Genomic DNA, 19,472 nt, shown 5'->3' with positions numbered 1-19,472 from the left:
ATGGATAATCCGGTGGCAAAGCTGAACACAAATTTTTCTACGCACACTACCAAGCGTTCAATTCTAACACATGCCTAAAAAAGGTAACTTGAACCTTAACATGTTCTCGTCTTTGACTGTCTTCTTGCTCTTCCGAAGTTCGCGCTTCATCATTGCCCAGTACTGCTCCACCGGGCGCAGCTCCGGACAGTTTTACGGATTCATGTTCTTTGGAACAAAATGGACAGACTTGGCCTCATACCACTCCAGGACACTTTTAGAGTAGTGGCATGATGCCAAATCTGGCCCAAATAGCGGAGCTTCGTCGTGCTGTAGCAAGAACGGCAAAAGGCGCTTCTCGAGGCACTCAGATTTGTAGATCTCGCCATTTACTGTGCCCTTTGTCACGAAAGGCTCACACCGCAGTCCGCAAGATCAGATGACCTGCCAAATGAGATATTTGGAGGCGAACTTCGACATTTTCTTCTTCTTAAATTTGTCGTCCACATAGAACTTGCTCTTGCCGGTGAAAAACTCCAACCCCGGATTTTGCTTAAAATCGGCTTTAATATACGTTTTGTCGTCCATCACACAGCAGCCATATTTGGTCAGCATCTTCTCGTAGAGCTTCCGTGCCCGAGTTTTAGCCGTCGATTGTTGCCACTCATCGCGATTTGGGGAGTTCTGTACCTTGTATGTATGTAGTCCAGCTCTCTTCTTTGCATTCTGGACGTAGCTCTGCGACATGCCGATCTTTTTAGCCAAATCACGGCTTGAGACGTTGGGATTTGCTTTAATCATCCGCTTCACCTTTCCCTCCGTCTTTTTGTTCTCCGGTCCCGGTTTTCTTCCAGCTCCTTTGCCGTGGTCCAACGTCAACCGCTCCTGGAACCGCTTCAACACTCTGGAGACGGTTGAATGGTGAATGTTCAACATTTTTCCCAACTGCCGCTGCGACAGGTCAGGAAATTCCGGGTGTTTGGAAAGAATTTGTTCTCTCGACTCGCGTTGGTTCACCGCCATTTTCGTCGAATCGAAAAACACGACTTCGAGTTTGACAGCATGTAAACAATACACATCAATGAGAAAGTGTGCAAAATTTGGTTGATTTTTACCCAATGGTTAAAAAGTTATGCCCTGTTGAATGTGTCGCAATAATTTCGTGTTCGCCCTTTATTTGTTATTGCAATATAACTCACCGCTGTTCATTATGCTCGTTCATGTTTTTGATGTAAATACCGTTTAAATAATAGTCCATGAACGTTGTCATTAGTCCAGATAGGTGCAGTAATTTTTGTTGTGTATTTGTAAATAAATAGCATAGGGTTTAGTTAGATTACCGCTCTCCTTTCGCTGCAAAAGTAGGCTGACTATGCTGTGCCATAGCGATGACAGTTATGCGGCGGTGCGTTTTTTGATGTTTGTTTCGGTGAAGTGCGGAAGGCGGCCATCGTTAAACTAGATAGTGACGGACCACGACCAAGAACAGACGTCTAGAATATTTATTTTATTTTCGGGACAGTTCACCGCCTCTGAAACTGCGATAGTTTAGTGCGCGCCGCGTAGGTAGATCCGTCAAAAGGTGTCTGTGTGTGGTATGAGCATTCGTGGAAAGTCCTGGTGTAGGGCAAGGAGCCACTCGCTTCCCAGGCTAAATAAAAATGACCCAAGTGACACAAGTACCGTTCTCACTGTTGACCCAACAAACAACGAAAGCTGAACAAGCCCCTGATCCGAGGAAATAAGCAAAACAACTGTTTAAGGTATTATCGAGCTGAATTGTTTTTTGGGCAGGATCAGCCAAACGAGCCTAGCTCTCCTCCACAGTTAATCGACAAGGAGAAAGAAGTAGGGCGGACAAAGGTTCCCCCTCAGGTAGGTCACTGCGGTGCCTGCCGGATCCACTCACTCCCCGTAAATGGCCCAGGTAGGCACCGCAGTGACGTACATCAGGGGGAACCTTTGTCCTCCCTGCTTCGTTCCCCTTGTTGGCCATTCACGGAGAGCGAGTGGACCCGGCAGGCACCGCAGTCACTTACATCAACGGGAACCATTATCCGTTGTGTTCCCGGCCGGTCGGACGCAGTAGTGACCATCCGCCAGCGACAGCAAAGCGTTCAGCATCAGCAGCCGTGGAGAGTGGGAGAATAAAATCCGATAAATTGTAAATTATTTTGTTTACCTTTTGTTTATGTGCGAAGATCCGAAATTCTGGTAGAGGCAGGTAGGCCGCCCTGACAAAAGGGTCTGCCGGGAACATAAGAACCCGAGTAGCGGGTAAAACCGCTACTTAAACACTCCCCTTATTCTCCGAATATGGCACTGTGCGGTCATTCTTTATCGCAATATATGGCTTTCTGACAATATGCTTTTAAGAATGATGCTGTAATTGTCGGGAAAGAAGTGCATTTCAGATGGTTTAGTGCCAGGTACTATTAAAAAGTATCTAAATGATCGAAGATCGCTATAATCGTTGTATTAACGGAAGACGAACATTTTGAAAAATATATGTCAGCTCAAATAATAAAAAAAATATGTGTTAAGCCCTCGCCTTTTCATTCCATCTAATATACTTTATAATTCACAAACAAGTGAACATTTTATTTAAACAATTCGTTTTTATGTACATTTCAGGTTAGGACAGTAAACAGTGAAACTGTAGATAACTAGAATTAACATCTAAGTAACAACATATCTAATCATAAACGCTAACACATCAAACATCAAACCTTCATTGGATTTTACCTGGGAGGGAGAAACAGACTCAATAAATGTGAATGTCATAGCCAGCCAGAACGAAACTGTCACTCCGAGCCACAAAAAAGTGTTCATCGAGGAAATGAGAGTATTGTTATCATATGCTTGCTTGAAAATGTTTCCGAACGATGAATTTCCTTGATTTTTTGTCTAGATTGGGTGTAGCAGTAAATATTATTAAAGTTTTTTTGTGATTTTAATGCCATTTTGAAATTAGCCAGATAGATTTTTCGGTAATCCGTGCTGCCACAATCAAATAAATTGTATTTCTATGTATTCAATGATGAATAAGAATTTAGATGCGTTCAAAAGTTTCGAGCATCGTTTTAAGACAATATTGCGATCTTGCTATAATGTAAAATAAACGCTAATTTTATATGAAAATTTCAAATAATATTTACATTTTAAGCTCAATGAACTACGCCTAAAATATATTTTATGCTTGTTATAAAACCAGTTATGGAAATGTGATGACGCTGTAAATGTTCTCTACTCCAAGAAATGGGAATATGGAATCAAAACATATGCTGCGACGTGCACGTTTTTTGGTAATTCAAAAATACTTTTTGGTTTAAAATAATTTATATCATCTTTCTATTTAAAACATGTCATAAAAGCTATTTTCATATCTATAGTAAAGACAAGTAATAATGGTGTAAATCGTGCGAAGAAAGTTTTAAAAATTTGTGACTGATTTAACAATTTTAGAATGAGTGACACCTTGCTAGTCAGATTTGATGGTTCTCCAGTTTAAAGTTTCTTTTGAGAGTATACTGCGAAAATGAAAATCATCAACGGCTTAGATGCATGCTAATAAATATAAACAAAGTTTCGAAAAAAATTGGCAAGTTACTTCGACGTGAAGTTTGACATCGACATAATATTTTTAATGTTCGGGTGCTCATGCAGCTTAATCTGATGATCAGAATCATGAAAAAATTCCATTTCTATCTATTAGTTAAAATCTTACACTTCGAAAGTTATTTGCAAAATAACCTTGGCTAAATTTGACAGTTCGACGGTTAAAATTGTTTGATGATGTAAAAAGAAAGGTGGAAACAGTTTTCTGTACTTTATTTAGGATGGCAATATTTTTCAGTAGTAAATAAAGGGGAAATATAAAAACGAAAACATGTTATATCAAACGTTTTGTCGTTTATTTCATTATATGAATATTTACGTTCCAAGGCTGCAGCCGTACCTATATATATATATCTACCTATCAAATACCTATGCATTGGTCAACATTTCACAAATCAGATAAACATGCCTCTACCGGCGAGTTTCCTTATTCAAGGATTCTGTTAGTTAAATTTTTATAAAATTAAATTCTATTTTTCAGATTGAATTTAATGTTGTATCGGTTTTTAATATTCAGTTTAAGCAATTTTTTAGGAAACCGTGGTAGAATGAAGGAGAAGAACGGCACAAAAATCCTATTTTAAAAGTATAAGATTAGACACATCGTTCCGAAATTTGTCCCATTTCACTCGAGTACTGGAAGCAAACTGTCGGCTGACTTTATCTTCAAATCAATGTAAAGCACCCGGGAAAAAAACTTTCACTGATTTTATACTGTCCCAAGATCCTTTCCATCACACGATTGAAGTCATGTGCCGGTAACACGCTTGCATCAATGACACGCAAAAAGAAATTTGCTCATTTATGCGTCGCCCACCTTGATTGATTTAGGCTGTCGAAAGTTTTCTTGCTTCTTGACAAGTGCTCTTATTTACACTTCGTGCGTAGTGTCTGTTTCTCCCTCCCAGGATTTTACTAATCCCAACTAACATATGGTCGATGTTAAGTCAGACCGGACAAGTGACATTGAATTGTTACTTGAGAAAAACGAGTTTAAAGTTTGAATCGCAGCGCTCTTTACGTTATAATTTCAAATTAATTTTTGCCATAATTCTTGCTTATTATAAAATATTTCAAATCTGGCAAAAGTCTAATGTAGCCTAAGCTAGGGGCAGATCACTTGTGATGCATTTTTAAAAATCAGCGAAATTAAATGCATTTATTTCCATCAAAATAGAAATTCATAATATATTTTGCGTTGCGTGCAATGTCTTTTGAGTTGCGTGTAAGACGTCAAAACCCTACGAAAAAACTAGCCCTACATTCCACAAAACGTCGAACAAAGTGGATCAGCGTAGGACGTTTTTTGAACAAACTTTTCTGCGAGGGAGTGCAAAGTTGATGCAAAAATGGAAATTAAATGCATTTTTTCTAATTTCATGCAAATTTTTTATACATTCCTAGAGTGATCTACTCCTAGAGCCTAAGGAATTCTTTATCCAGTGCTATTTTAATTTCATTTTTACGATTTTGTGACTTAGTCCGGTCTGACTTAACGCCGACCATATATGGATCTAAACTGTAATTCATATATCAATGAATCGGATTTCTAGGAAACACATTAATATAACTTATCTTCTGCTGTTTCTCAGAAGCTGGCACAAACTTACTACCAATTGTTATTTCCTTTGACATGGTCTTATCCTTCTTGTTAAGATTATTCTTTAAGTCGGTATCCAGCAAATTTTTAAATGTTAAAGATTTTTTATCCATAATTGCACCTGTCTGCTTTCCTGTCGGCTCTACCCTAATTATTTTACCCAATTTTTGTTTCCTCCGGTAGTACAAAACCTCACCAGCTAAAGTAATCATTGCCAGAGCTAGCCCCACCAACGTGGCAATGAAAACGCCTCCTAAACTTTCCAGTGTGATACCCTCGCTGTCATCGGTGTTAGGACAAACCCCCCGAACCGAATTATTCCAAAACTTGGCGGTCAACGATTCGAAAAAGCGTTCCTTCTGTAGTTCCAAAATATAATAACTAAGCTCATCCTGCAAGTGACTACCCTGCTGGACAGCGATCGCATACGGCTGCTCGGCAAACACTTCTCCCACTTCAGTCAGATTACAGTTTCGCGATATTTCGTACTTCACCTCAGCCGAATCGTGTACAAAGGCAAAATCGGCTTCCAGCCGTTCGTTAACTCGTTTGAATCCGGCTTCTGCCGAGGAAACCGGTTTAGCCGATTCTATTGCAGCTAAGATGTTGATGTACTGTTCCTTGATTGGATAGTCCCACACTCGATACTGGGCTTGATCATTTCCACTTGAGAGTGTTAGGTTACGCCACATTTGGTAGAGGACATCTTCGGCGTTCTTCATGTTCTTGAAATAGTCGTGGGTATCCGAACCTTCAACGACCGTATATTTAATGCGACTTTGACGGGATAGTTGCTCCAACGATTGGACCGGAGTTTGCATACGTTCTACCGTTAGAAAGGCAGCTAAGTTCGCAGTGAAAGTGGCCAACATTAACACTACGAAGAGCCAATAGGCTGCCACTAAGGTTCTACCGGAGAGAGCTTTCGGTGCTTCTCCACCTCCTTGTGGAGTGAAAGAGGTCAACGCAAACCAGAAACTTTCTTTCAATGTAAAATCTCTGAAAATACATGTTTAATGAGTGCGAGGTAGCTTTCATCATTCATTTGGTACATACCGGCAGTCATAGGGATAGGCGGTTTTATTGTTCCTAGCACTGTACGGCGAGAACTTGTCCAGCAGCCATAACATTACAGCAGTAGCTACGATCGCTAGCAAGATACTTAGCCACACTTCCAGGCGTAGAACTGTCATAAACTTAAACAGTGAAGTCTCTCGCACAGGCTTTCGCATCACAATCAGTATCCCAGTTTGTTCAAAGTACGGCGCTACAAAGTCAACTACTTCTTCGCGTTCAGCAGTCATCTTCATCGAAGCCATGGCGAAGTCAATCTCACCAACTACCATATCACCAACCAATCCGTCCCAATTACCTGACGCATCCCTTCTGCCGAAAGTTCCCTGCTTCGGATGGACCAAGTCGTAATCGAAGTTCATGATTTTCGACAGCTGCTGCAGGAAGTCGATGCAGTAACCCTCCCATATCGGCTCGCCGGAAGGATCAACCATGACTTCGTTAGTGAGAGGATCGCGTTTACGATAGGCCCACGGGATAGACTGGAACGATAATCGAAAATATTTACTCCAACGATAAACTTTCCCATACGGAAACAATCGTGTACTTACCTCCGTTGTTCCTACACGAAAATATCTTTTCGTCGGCTTTATACTCAGTCCGTCATAAGGTGCTACGAGACCTCTCTCGATTTGGCCTACGTGAATGGCTTCAGTTTCGACGTCTTCGGTAGAAGTCCAAATTGAAATGTTCAAATTGTAGCGCACCATTCGACTACCATCGGGCATCCAGAATCGAACGTCTTTTCTAAGATCTCCCATTAGGTTAGAAATATCAATAGTGTCATTTGCATTTGAAGTAGTACTGTTACAGTCATCCCGTGTAACCAACGGCAATTGATCTTTCTTAGAATTCTCCAGAACTTTCCTTACAACGTTCTGTAGATGAGCTTCCCACGGTTTAAAATCTGCTGGGCAAGTACAGTCCTTGTTTAGATTTAATAACAGGCAACACGTGCTGTTATCCATCAACAAACGACTCATCGTCGGAAACATCCCCTTGTATTCAAACCTATCCGTCATGCTATCGGTAAATATTAGATTCCATTTATCCGGCTTTCCGATCAACCCGCCCGCCAGTGCATTTCTGAATAGCTCATTCATCTGTACCGTGCCGGCCACCATAGCGAAAAACGAAGGGTAAGGTCGAACGGCTTTGATTCGTTGGATAGAACTGTTGGAGAGACGGTCGAATATGATCGTTCGAAGTTGCGATTCCGTTATGAGAAAGTAGATTGCGGAATCTGCATTCTGGGCACTGTCGAAGATGTAGACAACATCATTAGCACCACGGGCCCGTAGATAGTTTTCCATTATTTTCAGGAACGTTTGAGATGATACGTCCGCGTGTATGTATGGAATATTGAGGTTATCAGCTGCTGTCATGATTTTGTTACTGTCGGTCCAGGTGAAGTCCAGAAGAAGAGTGACGCCTTTCTGCACAGCTGCACATACTACGGATTTGAATGCAAGTATTAAGAGAACTTTCAGCATCAACATTAATTTACTCACATGCTGGATTATCCACGAAGACTACATGATCTCGGTTGTTCACGATGTAGTAATCGAATACGGATATTCTCGTCGAAGAAGCTAAAAATGATCTGATGGCGCTAGACGTCAATGCAGGAACTTCCTGTTGTTCTGGTTCGTGTACAACGACTGAAGGTATACATATTAAGAACAACTGTTAACACCGAGGGCAAAGATTTTCTGAACAATGATGGACGAACGAAGTTAAGTGTGTCGTTCGAAATACAATGAAACCATCATCAAATAAATAATTCACTTCATATAGAGAACGAAAACTTGTATGGCTTAGATAACAATAATATAAATTTTCCATAGCGCAAGAAGTTCTGAGACCGTATCAAACCAATACATAAAGGATGTACAAATACGGAATTGAGCCACTGCATCATTTTCGTAAACAAAAGCGCCAACCTTACAGCTATCCTTTTGTTTTGCAGCGTGGTCATCGTTTGGTTCAATAAACAATAATGAATGAACTGAACAGAATATCCCGACTAAGGCAATTCGAGCTGAATTGTTAACACTAATTTTGCTGGGAAGACAACGTATCCAAAGTATTATTCGATTAGTTAGGTAAAGTTCCGTAGACTACAGATGCGGATAAAACATGTTCTATACAAATTGCTGATACTCCCTGCTGCTCTGTACTGCCTTGAGACATGGGCACTGAAAAAAGTAGACTACCGAGTGCTCGGTGTATTAGAGAAAAAAATCTGCGTTCAATACTCGGGGCACACCCCGTACTCACTGGCTGTGTGCAATCGACGAAGACACATTGCGTGGATCGGTAGCAGTTCGATTCCACATCGAACCTGGAGGCAGACGACGCACAATGCGGAAAGCGCACCGAACCTCCAGCATTGGAGTAAACAACAAAACTTACCGCTCTGATCACAAGCATGACTAATTAAATGATTACCCAGGGTGTTATTTCCGGACCAAATTTTGACCGCGTGGAACCAACGGGCACAGAGGCGAACGAAGCAACTCGTTCGGTGGAAGGCCGACCAGTTCGCAACTAGCAAGTCACGGAGAAAACTAATAAAGGGCGAACACGAAATTATTGCGACACATTCAACAGAGCATAACTTTTTTACCATTGGGTAAAAATCAACCAAATTTTGCAAACTTTCTCATTGATGTGTATTGTTTACATGCTGTCAAACTCGAAGTCGTGTTTTTCGATTCAACGAAAATGGAGGTGAACCAACGCGAGTCGAGAGAACAAATTCTTTCCAAACACCTGGAATTTCCTGACCTGTCGCACCGGCAGTTGGGAAACATGTTGAACATTCACCATTTAACCGTCTCCAGAGTGTTGAAGCGGTTCCAGGAGCAGTTGACGTTGGACCACAGCAAAGGAGCTGGAAGAAAACCGGGACCGGAGGACAAAAAGACGGAGGGAAAGGTGAAGCGGATGATTAAAACAAATCCCAACGTCTCAAGCCGTGATTTGGTTAAAAAGATCGGCATGTCGCAGAGCTATGTCCAGAATGCAAAGAATAGAGCTGGACTACATACATACAAGGTACAGAACTTCCCAAACCGCGATGAGCGGCAACAATCGACGGCTAAAACTCGGGCACGGAAGCTCTACGAGAAGATGCTGACAAAATATGGCTGCTGTGTGATGGACGACGAAACGTATATAAAAGCCGATTTTAAGCAAATTCCGGGGTGGAGTTTTTCACCGGCAAGAGCAAGTTCTATGTGGACGACAAATTTAAGAAGAAGAAAATGTCGAAGTTCGCCTCCGAATATCTCATTTGGCAGGCCATCTGCTCTTACGGACTGAGGAGTGAGCCTTTCGTGACAAAGGGCACAGTAAATGGCGAGATCTACAAATCTGAGTGCCTCGAGAAGCGTATTTTGCCGTTCTTGCAGCAGCACGACGAAGCTCCGCTATTTTGGCCAGATTTGGCATCATGCCACTATTCTAAAAGTGTCCTAGAGTGGAGTGGTATGAGGCCAATTCTGTCCATTTTGTTCCAAAGGACATGAATCCTCCAAACTGTCCGGAGCTGCGCCCGGTGGAGCAGTACTGGGCAATGATGAAGCGGGAACTTCGGAAGAGCAAGAAGATAGTCAAAGACGAGAAGGACATGTTAAGAAAATGGAAAAAAAAACTGAGAAACTGGTACCGGATGACACTGTAAAGACTTTGATGGAGGACATCAAGCGAAAATGTGTTCAATTTTACGCTCTAGGCTCCATCGATTAACTTTTTTTTTATTTTTGAAGTAAATATATGTATAAAACTACCCTAAAATTTTGGTTTGATTTTAAACATTTTCGGGGTCGCAATAATTTCGTGTTCGCCCTTTAGCTTCGACTCAAGACAGATACGACCAAGAGTGACTCACTGAATGATGATTTATTAGCAATCCATTTCTTAACCTAGTTGATCATATCTGTAAACACTATACAAAAACCGACAGAACATTCGGCAAACGGCGAACCAGGTACCGGTCGCGATATTAGCAGTAGGATACTGTTCGAGTTGATGCGCGCGCAGCGTCAGGAACTATGTGCAGGGCCCCCCGTAGCACCAGGTAAGCGTAAAAATAGCTTTGTAAAAAGTAAGGAGGAGACGCTAGGTGAGCAGGACAGTTGAGGTTATGTTGGTTCAAGCCACGTGGTGAAGGAAGGGGAAAGTAAGTGAAGCGGGGGAGCATTTTAGATGTTTGTGGAGTGAATGTTAGATAAAAGCATAAGATCACTTGTATTTTTGGCAGTCTGAGAAATCATCACACATGATTCGGAGTACCCGATTATTCGTTCGGCGGATGTAGCAAAATGATACAGCTCATTGTCACATTTGGAACCGTCAACAAACAAAACTACAAAAACAAACACTTCCAAATTCTGCTTTGTGTGTTTCACGAAGTTGGATCTTGCACTATACCCCAACGGTCTTAGACTGGTACAGAGTCAATGTTGTTTTTTCGAAGAGACGTCAACCTTCAAACATTTAAGAATTTTGTTCATTCGAGAGAAGCCAAACCTACATAAAATCTCAAAAGTGTTTAAACATGAACTACTTCAACTACTACAAACTTAGTATCTTACACATATTTTATCAGTCAATGTTTGCAAAAAAACTACAGGTAGATGCCATTTATACCGACTTCTCCGCGACATTTGACAAAATTATCAACAGATAACTGTTTCCAAATTAAATAGACTTAGATTAAATGGCTCTTTTCTGTGTTGGCTTTACTCGTACCTAACCAATCGTGAAATGGGAGTGAAAATTGGAGACATCACCATTTGCTGCCAACTTGGGAGTTCCTCAGGGTGGTCATCTCGGACCTTTCATATTTTTGCTCTATTGAAACGACCTAAACCATTTGCTGAAGTGCATGAAACTTTCGTTTGCTGACGACTTCAAACTATTTCAGCTTATCAGCTTTCGTTAGTATGTGTCATCTTTTCAATCGCTTTTCCTATGTCTTCGACTTCCGTTTGTACCGTAATGCTGCCAAGAAATCGTTTCTAAGATCATTATCTTGTTAGCTGTAGTCTTGCTAGTTTCTAGTTATCAAGATTATGCTGCTAGCTTTAATTGTAGTTATAAGTGTCGAGATGTATGATTTGGATGTCTGTTATCCACGATATAAAAGAGGAGGTTTTATGCCTGTTGGAGATAGTGTAAAAATAAAATTCAACTCCAGCGGGCTTTTCCCTGCTCCTCAAATAATTAAATAAACAAATCTCGCGTGTTTTTTTGTAAATGGCCAATAAGCATGCTGTCAAAATTCACTTTGAGAATGGATGTTAACAATGGATGTTAACAATTTAGGGGAAAAGAAGTTTTCTCTTTCGTCTTCTGTTGTGATTTATAATCGGCGACTTATGGTTTGTCCAGAATTTCCTCTCAAAGTGAATTTTTGACAGTATGCTTATTGGCCCTTTTCAAAAAAACGCGAGAAATGAATTTGAACAATATGGCTTCGAATGTACGTTCGCCTGATACTTCTTATATTACATCTGTCGACGTTTACCTGCATGCAATTCTAAAGACAATTGTTCAATATTTACTGTTGTGATAGTTGGCAACACTATCAGTAAAATGTAACACATACACCTTTGCAGAGAACTAGGTAGGAGGAGATAAAATAAAGATGTCTTATGTGCTAAACACGCGTGCCTTATTCTCACTATATTTTGGCGACGAGAAAACGGGATTTTCAGATTAAATTCGCCGGTAAAAGAAAAAAAAAATAGGTTTGTTAGCGTCGGATCTCGTTTTAATACGGAGAAGTGCGCGAGACGCGAGCGAAGAATAAACAATTTCGGCCACTGAAAAGCCGAAGAAAACGAACATAACCTGCTTGAGAAGGAAGTGCGCAGAATGGAGAACAAACCTAACCTGCCACCATTTGATGTATCGGACTCAGCCTCGATTGGAAACCGCTGGGCGAAGTGAAAACGGTCGTTGGAACTATTCCTAGAAGTCAACTGCATAGCACTTGCTTCCAGGAAAAGATCGTGTTTGGTGCACTATGCGGGTCCGGAAGTGCGGGATATCTTTTTTTAATATCGATGGTCACGATGCAGTCCCACCAGCGGGTACTGATGTATACAGGGAGGTGATACGGTTGCTAGATGCACATTTTGCTCCGTTATCAAGCGTGCCGTACGAGTTATATTTCGGAGAATGACCCAGCTAGAAATCGAAAACGTCGAAAAGTTTATCCACCGTCTTAGAGACCAAGGTCGACTCTGCGAATATGGGAACGCCTTGGAGATGCGGATCACTGAACAAGTATTCGACAACGGTAATTCCGATTCACTGCGGGAAGCAATACTGAAAAAGAAACTTATGACCGTCCAAGAAATCACCGTCGAAGGCCGAATCTTAGAGACGGTGAAGAGAAATCGTGAAGAAATGAAAAAGTCAGTGGACGAGAGTTCGGTGAATGTAGTTCGGAAGCCTACACGAGAAGAAATTTGTTTTCGTTGTGGATATACTGGTCACTTTGCCAGTGATAAAAAGTGTCCAGCTAAGTCAAAAGCTTGTGACAAGTGCGCGATTGTAGGACATTTCAAAAAACCTGTTTTAGTCCACCTAGCGGTGCAATTGTGCCTTTCTCATTTCTCTAAACTATAGCACGGAGGCTTTTTATGTTCAACATAGTTGTGGAAATGTCCATTACATTCTTAGTACACTTTGCATTTATACACAATAGCTTGCCAGCCACGAACTTGATGAGCTACGTGTCGACGGTGAAACACTTGAAACAAAAAAATATCGTACTTCATTAGCCTAATCAGTATTAGATCAATGTTATCTGCTTGCTAACTCATTTTGTCATGCGGGGGTGGGTATGTGAGGTAGGCGAAAGTTCCATGAAGGAACGACTCCCCAGCTTAAATTGGTTTGCTTTGTGATATAGTGATTGTTTAAAGATGATGGGGTTGATGGGGAGGGGTATGAGGGCTGAGGGGTGATTTAAGGAGATTTTTAAGAGAGGGGAGTAAACGGTAGAGGGGGGGGGGGGGTGTAACCCCTCTTCTTAAACCATCAACTACGCCCCTGTTAAAATCCAGAAACCTTATGCGAGTCAAAAAAAAATTTGGGGATTAGGTTGACGTTTTTCAGAGTGATTGCATAACCTTTCTATATGAGAAAGGCAAAAATGTGCCAAAATCCAAAAAAGTGAATAGTCGTCAAATTTTTTTTCGAGTTTGCATCAAAGCTCGACGTTTCATGCACCTTGAAGACATTTAGCATCAAAAATAAAAATTCTATTTTTAATTTTTCCTATAGTTTATATGAGAAATTTCTGTGTGGCCGCACTCTTAAACCCGTAATTCCGGAACCAGAATTCCGATCGATCCAAAATTCAATAGCAGCCGATGGGAAGGTTGCACCTTTCATTTGAGACTAAGTTTGGGTAAATCGGTCCAGCATCTCTGAGAAAAATGAGTGACATTATTTGACACATACGCACATACATACACACACATACACACACACACACATACACACACATACACACACACATACACATACATACATACACACACATACAGACTTTCCGATCCCGACGAACTGAGTCGAATGGGATATGACACTCGGCCCTCCGGGCCGGGATTAGGTTGACGTTTTTCAGAGTGATTGCATAACCTTTCTATATGAGAAAGGCAAAAATGTGTGAAACAAAAATAGTACCTAAATCGAAAACCTCAACAAGAAAAGGCAAAATTCAACAAGTTAAAAACGCAGAAAGTTTGTCGTCAGAGAGTACGCCAGATGACTCATCAGAGGAGGAAGTTCAACATGTATACGCTGCGGGATCGGTATCCGAGAAAGTTACCTGCTTTGTTGGGGGCGTCAAGTTGGATTGGGTCATCGATTCTGGCGCCCACGTTAACGTCATCAACAGAACAACGTGGAAGTGGTTGAAAAAACAAGGATGTATTGTCAGCCGACAAGAAAAATCGAATAAGACACTGCGAGTGTACGGTGACGGAAAATTGGAAGTATATAAAGTCATCAAAGCAGATATCGCAACGCGGAACAAAACAGTACATCATGAAATTTACGGAGTGAATAATCATAAAGGAACAAATTTGCTGAGCAGAGGAACATCAATTGATCTTGGCGTGTTGGAGATTCACGCAGAGGTGTTCAACGTTGCGGAACCAAACGAGCCACCCATCGGAAAACTGAAAGCAGTTCAGGTACAAATCAAAACGGATGATAGAATACCACCGGTACAACAGGCATGCAGGCGGTTGCCCATTCCATTGAAGAAACTGGTAGACGAGAAACTGGCTGATCTTTTGAAACAAGATATAATAGAACCTGCTCCGTTTAACATACCGTGGGCTTCTCCATTAGTGGTCACACCAAAGGATGGAGGACAAAGCGTACGACTATGTGTGGATATGCGTAAAGCAAACATGGCGATAGTTCCTGAAAAGCATCCCTTACCTACGTTCGAGGAAATAGTGCCTCATGTGAACGGGTGCAAAGTTTTCAGTAAAGTGGATTTGGTCAAAGAGAATAGTGAAAGAGACGAAGAGTGAAAATCAGTCAAAACGGCAACACTCCCTTTATGATGATTTCAATACTAGAATTTTGGCAACCGCTTCTACAGGCAGCACTTTAAATGACTCCTATTATATTTTGAAAACAAACCGTATGTCGATCGATGGATTTGTTTATCAAACGATGTGCATTTCGAAACAAAGAGATGAAATAATTCTAAAGCTTATTTTTACTCATACATATACTCTAGAATGCACCTTACAATCACGATTGAGCTAAATTCTGACGAAAATTCAAATTTCTTTTTTGATAGAAGTACAATACTTATCTCCTCCAACTCAGGCATGAGTAATGTTTATTTACATTGCACGATTGGTCTGCTCAATAAGGTATTTTTGGCTTCACACTATTCGTCTCTTTCCCTATTCTCTTTGGATTTGGTGAAAGCATTTCACCAAATTGAATTGGCACCGGAATGCCGGGATATTACCACCTTTGTCACTCCAGACGCGTACTATCGATACAAAAGGCTCATGTTCGGTATGAATGTGGCAGCCGAGGTATTCCAGCGGTGCATCGAACGTGTATTGAAAGGTTTAAAGGGCGTGAAGGTGTTTATCGACGATATATTGGTATATGGATCTTCGCAAAAGGAACATGACGCACGATTGAGGGCAGTTTTGGAACGACTGGAGGAACATGGCCTCACTATCAACAAAGCAAAATGCGGGCTCGGAAAAAAGTCAGTAAAATTTATGGGACACCAGCTCTCGGAGAAGGGAATTCTGCCGACTAACGACAAAGTAAGCGCCATACAAAGCTTTCGGCGACCTCAAACCCCCACGGAAATGCGCAGCTTTCTAGGATTGGTGAATTACGTCGGGCGATTCATTCCAAACCTGTCATCCCTCACTGCACCTCTCAGCGCGATGACGAACAAAGGCAGTAAGTTCCATTGGACAAATGAAGCAAAAGACGCTTTTGGTCAAGTTAAGCTAGCACTATCGAATCCAAAACATTTGAGGTTCTATAATCCCACACACGCAACGACATTGGTCACAGACGCAAGCGATAACGGTTTAGGAGCGGTTCTGCTGCAAACGTCGAATTCAATAACGCGCCCAGTATGCTACGCCAGCAAAAGCCTCTCAACAACCGAAAAAAAAAATCAACTTTAGACAAAGAAGCACTAGCAATCGTGTGGGCTACAGAACGCTTCGAGATGTACCTGCGAGGATTGAATTTTACCATTCTAACGGATCATAAGCCATTAAAATTCATTTTTGGTGAATCATCTACTCCAAACCAGCGTCAAGAGCGATGGGTCCTAAGGATGCAATCATATCACCTGGAACATATACGATTGTTCCAGGTGAGATAAACATAGCAGATCCGGGCCCTATTCTCACAGTCACGTCACCTAGTGACTAGAGTAAATTTTGTTCTAGTCACTAGGTGACGTGACTGTGAGAATAGGGCCCCCGTTATCCAGGCTCTGTGAAGCGGTGGGAGCAAAAACGTACGACAGAGCTTCTGAAGAGGTACTCTGTTCTATTGTAGAGGTAAACAAGCCAAGTGCTATAACCATGAGCGAGGTCATCCGGTGCTGCAAGGAAGATGAGGAAATTGGAAAAGTGAAAGTAGCGCTGCACAACGACTGTTGGGAAACCATCAAAGGATACATGCCATTCAAAGGAGAATTGTGTTTCGCCAAAGATGTGTTGCTCCGAAAAAATAAAATAGTGATCCCGGAAAACCTTCGCCTAACAGTGCTTCAACTCACTCATGTAGGACACCCTGGGTAAGAGAAAATGAAACGGCGAATCAGAACAGCAGTTTGGTGGCCCGGTGTAGATGCAGCAGTCGAAAAATTCTGCGCCAATTGCATGGATTGTCAGATAGTGGGACAAAGGAGCACACCAGAGCCATTGAACATACGTGAATTGCCGTCCGCCCCATGGATACACCTTAGTATGGACTTTCTCGGTCCACTTCCAAACGGAAAATACGTTTTTGTTCTGGTAGACCTCTACAGCAGATTCGTGGTGGCTGAGCTAATGATTCACACAACATCTGCAGACGTCATTCGAATTTTGAAGCAGATTTTCACGCGAATGGGTTTACCGTTTGTATTGCAAGCTGACAACGCTAGAAACTTCTCTAGTCAGGAGCTCAAGGACTACTGTGTTGATTATGGCATAAAACTTACCCACACAACCCCATACTGGCCAAGCGCGAACGGAGAAGTAGAAAGGCAAAATCGATCTTTTCTCAAGGTGATGAAAATAAGCCAGCTGAAAGGATCCAATTTGGAAGCGTCACTGCAGGAATATTTGTATATGTATTCGCTAACTCCGCATAGTGCCACTGGAGTTGCACCTGCCACTCTTATGTACGGCCGAAGATTTAGAGATTTGATTCCACATTTGCAAGAAGAGGCTATATTTGACGAAGAGATGCGAGACAGGGACTTGACAGCCAAACACAACGCAAAAGAGTATCGAGACAAACGAGTGGGCGCAAAAGAATCATCAATCAAAGTGGGTGACGAGGTGCTGATGAGAAACATGCAGCTGCAGAATAAGCTTTCGCCTGGGTTCCTGCCTACACCAGCAACAGTGGTTCACAGGTTAGGTAGTACTGCTACAGTAGAGTCGTCGACAGGGCAGCAGTACAAGAGGAATGTTTCTCATCTAAAAGGTCTACACCGATCGCAGGCAGGAACAGACCAAGCGAAGCCGCTAGTAGATACCCCAAACTCAGGAATTTCAGAGGAACAGAAAATCATAACAGCTTCGGAATGCTCTCGTCCACGTCGACCCCTGGTTCGACCGAAACGTTTCGAGGATTACTTGCTACACTAAACAAACATTGGAGTTTAATATTGCTACTTAATCTAAATTAGAGAGATATGTTGTGATAGTTGGCAACACTATCAGTAAAATGTAACACATTCACCTTTGCAGAGAACTAGGTAGGAGGAGATAAAAATAAAGATGTCTTATGTGCTAAACACGCGTGCCTTATTCTCACTATAGAGCCGTGTCAAATAAACGAAAGGGAAAAAAGATCAATGACCACCGATTAGGCTAATCGAAGAAGCAATACGTCATAATGTCTGGTTAAACTGATCCACGAAAGTTTTTGAAGGCAACATCTGGAGTAAAGTCAGTTGAGTGAAAAAAGATGAAATGCAGTCCCACGCGAATAACGATATGTGAAGACACATTGAGGCACCCCTTGATCGTCGCATTATTGAATAGAAGGGAGTATGTAGTAGTGACCTTTTTTACATACTGCGATGTAATCTACTACCCAGAAAGGCCCCATGCAAAACTGACTCAGACATCACTTCGTTAAAAGCTTAATAACTTCTTCTAACAAAGCCAGATGGATTTACAGTCCTCGACAAAGTTGTAGACAATTCAATTTATTCTTTTTTTCTTATCACTACTGGACACTCAGTACCTCCATATCACCAGCCTGCACCAAAACCAACAGCAAGAAAAACAGATTCATAATCGTAACTCGCCGGGTGAAAAGGCAAACGAACATAGCTGACCGTAATCACCAAAGCACCAGTACAGAAAGTTGTAAAATCTTCCCTGCCAATTGAATTTGATAACACAGTATTGTATTTCTTTTTTAATATTAATTCAATTTTTGCTGTTTGGAATCCGTATTACCAGAACGGCGTTAACAGAATCGAATCCACTTTCAGTTTATTAGTTTTGTCTTCTTCTAGTCCTAGTTATTTTTCCGTCGACCTATTTCCGCTACGAGGCCAAACTCTGACGCCAGAGAGGTGACTTCCCCTATCTGGACCAGATATCGACCCATCAACTCATAGGCCGGGGACCAACGGCTTTACATCCCTTCCGAAGGAAGGCGTGACCTTCGGATTGTTTTCACCTCAGAAAAATTTCAACGATTTCTCGGTTGGGATTGAACACTGACCAACTGGCTTGGCTTATCACTTAATCACCGGCGCTGTATTTGTTTTGTCAAAGTTCGTAACATTTGGGCGATGGCAGAGACGAACATCCGATTTAAAACCAGCCCGCTATTTAGCGAAACGATTCCATGACTTTTCACCGATTAGTATGAATGAACTGGTTTTTAGATCATTCAAACTCGGTAACTTTACCGTGCTTCACGTGTTCAACGCACCTATTCCAATCACCATATTTCCATTTTCGTCAAATACAGTTGCAGGAACATCGGGAGAACCCAAACCGAAACAATAGGCTAACAGAAAGTTAGCAAACATCAATTTTGTCCAGCGTGACCACATAACGAAACGAACCATTCTTTGCAACTACTATTTCACCGGTTTCACCATTTCGAAGCTAACAGACAAACTGCCCCCGCCACGTGGAAAACTGCTGTTTTAAATCAGCTCTTTTCACATTAAGGAGCCAGTAGCATTACATTTTGTCGGGTATCAATTTACATTTCTGAGCAATTTTGAAAATCGATTGCAATTTTCATTTCGTCACAAATTAGGTTGAAGAAGCCCACCACGGAAAGAAAATCACGACCGACTAAAAAAAAATTGGTAGACATAATCGCATGTTAGCTGCATCCGGTGTTGAATTTTTGATGCAGTCCTCGCATGCTCTCAATCAATAGTGCAGTTATGTAGATTTCACAGGCAATTTGTTTGTCG

General features: G+C 41.6%; 1 protein-coding gene across 1 annotated transcript; it reads right to left on the bottom strand.

Moving 5' to 3' along the window:
* Nucleotides 1–5,122: 5,122 nt before the first annotated feature.
* Nucleotides 5,123–19,251, bottom strand: LOC131681746 (uncharacterized). Its single transcript, XM_058962741.1, has 5 exons — nt 18,974–19,251; nt 7,783–7,932; nt 6,823–7,724; nt 6,254–6,753; nt 5,123–6,196 (listed from the first exon to the last, which is right to left on the bottom strand). Exons 1-5 carry the CDS (start codon nt 19,110–19,112, stop codon nt 5,131–5,133), a joined length of 2,757 nt encoding a protein of 918 aa, XP_058818724.1. The 5' UTR covers nt 19,113–19,251; the 3' UTR covers nt 5,123–5,130.
* Between the last annotated feature and the right edge of the window lie 221 nt (nt 19,252–19,472).

This window comes from Topomyia yanbarensis, chromosome 1 (genome assembly GCF_030247195.1).
Source record: "Topomyia yanbarensis strain Yona2022 chromosome 1, ASM3024719v1, whole genome shotgun sequence".
In the NCBI taxonomy this organism is placed as follows: domain Eukaryota; kingdom Metazoa; phylum Arthropoda; class Insecta; order Diptera; family Culicidae; genus Topomyia; species Topomyia yanbarensis.
The sequence above is the reverse complement of the archived record's forward strand: the minus strand, read 5'-3'. Positions and strand labels throughout refer to the sequence as shown.